This window comes from Meles meles, chromosome 16, assembly GCF_922984935.1.
Source record: "Meles meles chromosome 16, mMelMel3.1 paternal haplotype, whole genome shotgun sequence".
In the NCBI taxonomy this organism is placed as follows: Eukaryota; Metazoa; Chordata; class Mammalia; order Carnivora; family Mustelidae; genus Meles; species Meles meles.
The window spans coordinates 81,338,862-81,345,534 of NC_060081.1; the positions used below are offsets into that span (position 1 = coordinate 81,338,862).

Sequence of the window (6,673 nt, forward strand, 5' to 3'; positions counted from 1 at the left end):
GGGAGATGGGGATATGTCAGCAGGCCTGGTAGCAGAGCCTCCTGTGAAGCCGCAAAGCTGGGGACGGAGGCGGTTAGAGTCTCTGGTATAGACGCAGCTGGGGACCAGAGCTGAGGACGAGAATGGGCAGGGGCCGTCAGCACCAGGAAGCTAAGGAACGTCAAGACTGGATCTGCTACAAACCAGAAACATGGGCCTTGTTCTGAACACAGCTGCTGCTCTGCAGAATTCTGATTCGAGCACTTCAACTGAGTGCTGTTTGCTTTTGTCCTTGATGTTCTGCGTGAGTTAGGAAACTGAATGAAGGTCTATTAAGAGGAACAAGGTCGGTCTGGTTAGAACCTCTAACGGGGGGAAATAAGAATTTTCTGTGTCCGTGTGAAATGCCACACGCCTGTCCACAGAAGCCGTCAGTCTGCATGCCCTCCTAGAGCCGCCTGAACTCAAGCCAGAAAGGCAGACACCCCCTGCCCACCACAGTGGCTTGTCATCTGGCGACAGGGAACATGGAGCATGGAGCGCTCCCACTGAGGGCAGTGCTCGGAGACACAAAGCAAGGGGACAATTCCATTATACAGAGTGGCCGTAACTGCACCAAGACACAGGTGCTCTTACAAAAAGGTTAACAAACACAGAAATTTATTGCAGGACACATGGACAGTAACAAATGGAATGCAAATGCCTACATATCCTCGAGAGTCATCCATGATCTGAATTTAAAAATCACTACAAGATTTCATCATCACGATGCTTTCTTCTGTTTCTTCTTTTCATTCTCTTCTTTCTCTTTTTCAATCTCAGCAACATATTTTTCAATTTCTTCAGGACTTAGAATCTACCGAAGAAAGTTCATGGTCACTCCTAAGCCACACGAGGAGACCCAGAGCTGCCTTCGGGGAGGGGACTTTCGGGGCTCTGGCCAGCCTGCGCCTCGCAGCCGCTGCTACAGTAAACCAGGCTGGGTGCGCCTGAGCCAGGTGACAACGGTCAGAGCCCGCCTGTAGGCGACTGCAAAGCAGAAGCAAATCCCCCCGGCTGCCAACACTTTCTCAGTGTGCCAAGAGAACCTCCCTCCTAGCACTCAAGCCGCAGGGCCAGGGTCCCTGTCCCCTGCATCACTGGGAACGCTCCAGAGTGAAAGACAGCAAATAAACGTAGTGATTACCTTGAGGGGTTGATCTCGCCTCATGACAGCCAGTTCAATGTTTTTGCCGCCAGACTGAACCACCTTGGAAGGAGAGAGTAATGTCAGACACCGCTCCCTCCTCAAGGCCACCGTGCTCTGGCAAACGCCTCCAACGCTGCTCAAGAGGAGAGGGCAGGACACCCTGTAGCCCAGCCCCGAAGCTTCTGTCCTAACTGCAGGGCAATCCCAACCCCTGCCTGCCTCCTGCAGCCCCTTCCACAGAGCAGCTATGCTCACCGCTCTCCCTGCCACTGAGCCCCAAAGGCTGGCCCCCAGCCCAGCCTCTCTGGCTTTACCGGCCAACACCTCTGAAGTGTGGAAAAGCCCCGTGCCTCCTAACCATTATTCCCAGTTTGTTTGTTTTTTTATATTTTATTTATTTGACAGAAATCACAACTAGGCAGAGAGGCAGGCAGAGAGACAGGAGGAAGCAGGCTCCCCGCGGAGCAGAGAGCCCGATGCAGGGCTTGATCCCAGGACCCCGGGATCATGACCTGAGCCGAAGGCAGAGGCTTTAACCCCCTGAGCCACCCAGGCGCCCCCATTATTCCCAGCTCTAATTCCTCAAGCTTAGCAGCAGCAGGAGCCCAACAAGGCTGAGGGAGGGCTCTGGGTCCCAGAGTCCACATCTGGTGGTTCCTGCCTCGGCTTCCCCCTAGCTGCGCGCTCAGACGAGTTCTCAGAGACTTGGTCCTTGCCTGCTGCGGCCACAGAGCGGAGTCGCTAGAGCACCGGGGCAGCGGGCGGCCAGAACAAGCCCTCAAGGGCCCAGCATTCCCCGAGGCTCCCAGCGCCTCCCTGCTGCTGGTACACCGGCCACCCACTTCTGGGCTGTGTGCTCTGCCACCCCAAGCACCAGGTTTCCAGTGCGGACGTACTTCCAGGAGTGCCTTGATAACCAGCTTCACAGTCAGGTCGTCCGTCTCAATGGCTTCATCAGTGTAGTTCTTCTCTAGAAATTCACGCACTGACTTGGCGCCCCGGCCTATGGCATTGGCCTGAAACAAACGTGTGTTAGATGGTACAAGTTACAACAACCCAGAGCCAGCCCAAGAACACAGCCCTGGCTTCCTTTCTCTAAAGGCTTTTTGGAATCAGTGCTGTCCCTTACCAAGAGTAAGGTTCTGGTTACCGGGCAGCGGGGGGTCCGTCCGCAGTGTCAGACCTGCAATGCCCTCACCAAGAGTGTGAAATCTTTTCATCACTGGAACACGTGGGCAATTGGACTTTATACCGTGTATCCCCACACCTCACTATCCTTGAACTTCCTCTCAAATGGCAAGTTTCTTTCTTTTTTTTCTTTTTTTAAGATTTTATTTGACAGCTCACAAGTAGGCAGAGGCAGGCAGAGAGAGCTGGAGAAGCAGGCTCCCCACCGAGCAGAGAGCCCAATGTGGGGCTCGGTCCCAGAACCCCGGGATCGTGACCTGAGCCAAAGGCAGAGGCTTAACCCACTGAGCCACCCAGGCGCCCCTCAAACAGCAAGTTTTAGGTCCTTTGCTCCCGTACCAGCAGAAATGCCGTGAAACAGATGTAGCGTATGTGTGCACCCGCACTGGGAAGACAGGCCACCCTGAGCCACCAGGAGGCCTGCACCTTCCAAAGGCCTCCGCGACCTCCTTTACTGGCAAGACCCCCCGAAGACCCTCTGTCTGGTCAGGGACTCACCTTCCAGGCGTGGTATGTCCCTGAGGGGTCAGTCTGATAGAGTCTGGGCGTGCCATCAAAGTCGAAACCCACAATAAGGGCAGAGATGCCAAACGGCCTGCGCCCGTTGCTCTGCGTGTAGCGCTGGTGGGAAAAGGGCACATTAATGCTGCTTAGTGTGCAAGGCCCTGGAACCGACCCTTAGCAACACACACAATGTTCGAAGCAGCTGTGCCGTCCCTGAGGGGATGGGGGACGGGATGGGGACGCTCTCACTTTATCGGCCAGGCACGTGGAGTGGGACGAGGCCCGAGCACTCAGCAGTCCTCCTCCCCTCTGTGTGTTCTTACTTGGAAGGATGTGAAAGCGAGACCTGTGACCAGAACTGCGTCACAGAGCACAACCCAGGCCACTGCAAGTACCTGACAACACAAACTTCTGGCTACACGGTTGGTTTTAAAATGACCAGCGTTTCGCCACAGGGTGGGGCGGCGTTCAGCATCTCCCAGGTGCTGGGTAACAAGTCATGCAGGGCTTTGAGACAAAAACTCCCATTTCCTTCCAGAAACATGAATTTGGCCCATCCCATCCACTAAACGGAAGAATGCCAGCCAAGTGGCTAAGCCGTGGAAGTCGCGCTTGTAGGGATAAAGAGCAGGACTGTGCATGAAGTCAGTGCAGTTTTCTGACTCCCCTGAAGTGCCGCGTGCAAACACCGACACGGTAACACGAGCCGCTGTGGCGGAACGCGTGAGCAGAGCTGAGCCACAGGCTGGGGCCCACCTGCTTCAGACTGGCGATGTAGCGGGTGATATACTCCACGGTGACCGGGTCCTCCACAGTCAGCCGGTGGCTCTGGCACTCCACCCGGGCCCTGTTGATGACTATCCTCGCGTCGGCGGTGAGCCCTGCAACGGCAGAGGATGCTGCCTGACCCAGGCCTCCTCTCCAACGAGGACGGCCCGGGTCACGTGACCAGACAGAAGCCAGGCTTAAACCGTTCCTGACACCCAGCTCTGAGGTCATCTGGGTGACTGGCGGTGGAACGATCAGCCTCTGTGAGCAGCTCAGACAAAGTGAGTCAATCCCTAGTTTCGTCAGGTCAACTGGGATCGTCCCACAGTGGGCCAGCAGGGAGGAGTGCAGGAAGCCGGAGAACACCAAGAGCACCCCGCACACCCCCACGGCGGGTGTAGGAAAGCCAGAGTGTCTCGAGACTGTAACTACAATCCAGTCACATGCTGCCAACAGCACAGGCCTTGGTCCAGAGGGTGCCCTAATAAACAAGCATGCTGAAGCTTTTCTTCCCCCCAAGCCTAAATCTACCGTCTTAAAATGATTTTTAGTTTACCAACTTACGCATCTTCCAAGAGCAAACCCACCAAGATGGCTTCCGAAGGGCTGATCTTCCCTGACCTCTGAGAAACGGGGCGCTGGCCCCAGACTCACCTGCGAATGCCATGCAGACGTTGTCATCCAGCGCACAGATCTTGCGCACAGTCCTCTCATCCTGCAGTTTGGCCACAGACTTCTTCTCCACGCCCAGAACAACGATGTCCTTCCCTCGCACACCAACCTTCAATAAAAATCAACATGGTACTTATGAAAGTGACCAGACGGTCTCCCTGCAGGCACAGGGCAGTAAACAGGCGCTAATGTGGCTGGACACCACATCCTGCGGATCACGGATGCTGACCCGATTCTGGCAGAGCTGGCCCAGGTGCATGAGTGGGGTGCCCAGTCCTGTGCCTTCAACACACTGAGACAGTTTCCATCACAATATGATAACTCACTACTGTATCAAAGAGTCACTTCAAAGGCTTTTAAGGCTGGAACCCAGACATTCAAATCAGGTGCTCTGAAAGCAGTGTTTTTGTAGTTGAGAAATTATACCAACACTCACCCTACTCCCTGCTACACCGTGACACACTCATGTGCACACTGTGGGGAAGGCCTGATTCGCCGTCAGGTGGAAGGACGACTACGGTTGCTCCTGAAAGTCAACTGCTCTGTGTATGGCACATACCGCAGAGGAGAGAGCGAGTGAAAAATGTGCGAAAATGCCCAAGGACGCTGACTGCCCCCTGTCAGGGCAGGAGCAGAGGAATGGGACAACGCTTGGAGGACCAGTAAGACTCTGCTTGCAGATCTCTCAGCAGGGGTACAATGGGCAACCGGGCTGGCTGACTCTTCGAGGTGGGGCTGCCCAGGCCACCTGTACCCCAGAGGTCAGCCAGTAGCACTTCTCAGGCTCAGGCAAAGAAAAGCGTCTCCACCCACTGCCAAATGCCTCCTGGGGTGCAGAATCCACCCTGCCCCCACAGTTGAGAAATACTGGTCAGCACTGATGCACTTTTTTTTAAAGATTTTATTTGACAGAGATCACAAGCAGGCAGAGGGGGAAGCAGGCTCCCCGCGGAGCAGGGATCCTGATTCGGGGCTCGATCCCAGGACCCTGAGATCACGACCTGAGCCCAGGCGCCCCTGTGTTTCACATTTTGAAATGCGTTCTCAGGTGCTGGGTGATCTTCCAGGTTCCCTGGGGTGGGGGTGGGGGAAGACCAGACCCAGAGACCTGAAGGAATCAGCCAAGCCAGCAGCCCCGGCTGGCCTGAGGGAACGCTTGGGGATGGGGGGGTCCCAAGCAGCTCCTCTCCCAGTGCTCTGTAGCTCAAGACACGCCCCAAGTCGGATTTTGGGCCTTAACTTCAGAACAGGTTCAGGAAAGAGAAACACTTCAGAGTTCAGTGTTCTGTGTACTTTCCCCTGCTCTGGCTCAAGCCTCTGAAACGACACACGGTAAAACACAAAACACACTCCCTTATGAGACGGCGCGACCCATAACCAAGCCGAGAAGCGTCTCCAAGACGTCCGGAATTTGTTTCGGGCGATGATGGAAGCGGCACGGTGAGGGCTCCCCGCCGCACAGCCGCAGACCCCGCCGGGAGCCGCCCCGCCGACCCACAACCCGCTTCCCCGGCTCCTGGAGCCCGCCGGCCGCCAGGACGGTCCCCTCCCCTAGCTGGGGACCTCCGCGTGTGGGTCCCCTAAGTCGCTCACATCCTCAAAGGGCCCGCTGAGCCCGCCACGAGCCCGCCCTGCAGCTCGGTGCCCAGCCCCGGAGCCTCCCTGCGGCCGGAGGGGCAGGGCCCAGGCCCGCGCGGCGGTGACCCAAATGGCCGTCCCCCGGGCCGCGCACACACGCCGAACCGCGCGAGGGAACAAGGCTCCGCCGCAGCTGCGCACGCACCCCGAGGCCGCCGGCCAGCACACGTCCGCCGCAGCCGCCCTCCGGAGAGGCCGCCCCGGCGGGAGGCGCCAGCAGGCCCCCCCGGGCCCGCCGCCCGCCGCCCCGGCCCCCGCGGCTCCCCAACGTGCCCCTCCCGCTCCCTGCGGCGACCCCGCCGGCTCCCGGGTCCCACCACCGCCGCTGCGGCCATCGCAGGCCGCCCGAGCCGACAACGGGGGCCGTGGGCACGGCCGTCCCGGCCCCCCCCGCCCGCGAGCCCCGGGCCCTCCCCGCCGGCCGCCGCTCACCGCGGTCGAGCCCTTCTTCACGGCCTCCTGCGCGTACTCCACCTGGAAGAGGTGGCCGTCGGGCGAGAACACGGTGATGGCGCGGTCGTAGCTCATGGCGGCGCGGGCGGCGGCGCGGCCGGGAAAAGCGCACACTCACGGCCGCTCGGCCCGCGGCTCCCGACGCCTCTGACCCCGCCCCCTCTGCGCTGCGGACGTGCGGCGGCGTCAGGCGGCGTCGGCGGCGTCAGGCGGCGACGGGCGGACGTGCGCGCGCGCCGGGGCGGGGCCGGGCCGAACCACCCGCTGCCGGGCGCGGGGGGC

The 6,673-nt window shown here is 58.8% G+C and overlaps 1 protein-coding gene across 1 annotated transcript; it reads right to left on the reverse strand.

The window, feature by feature from the left end:
* Nucleotides 1-622: 622 nt before the first annotated feature.
* Nucleotides 623-6,552, reverse strand: PSMA7 (proteasome 20S subunit alpha 7). The gene is made up of 7 exons (XM_045981488.1): nt 6,371-6,552; nt 4,283-4,409; nt 3,617-3,741; nt 2,855-2,977; nt 2,065-2,184; nt 1,166-1,228; nt 623-835 (listed from the first exon to the last, which is right to left on the reverse strand). The coding sequence occupies exons 1-7, from the start codon at nt 6,464-6,466 to the stop codon at nt 743-745; spliced, it is 747 nt and encodes a 248-aa protein (XP_045837444.1). The 5' UTR covers nt 6,467-6,552; the 3' UTR covers nt 623-742.
* Nucleotides 6,553-6,673: the final 121 nt, after the last annotated feature.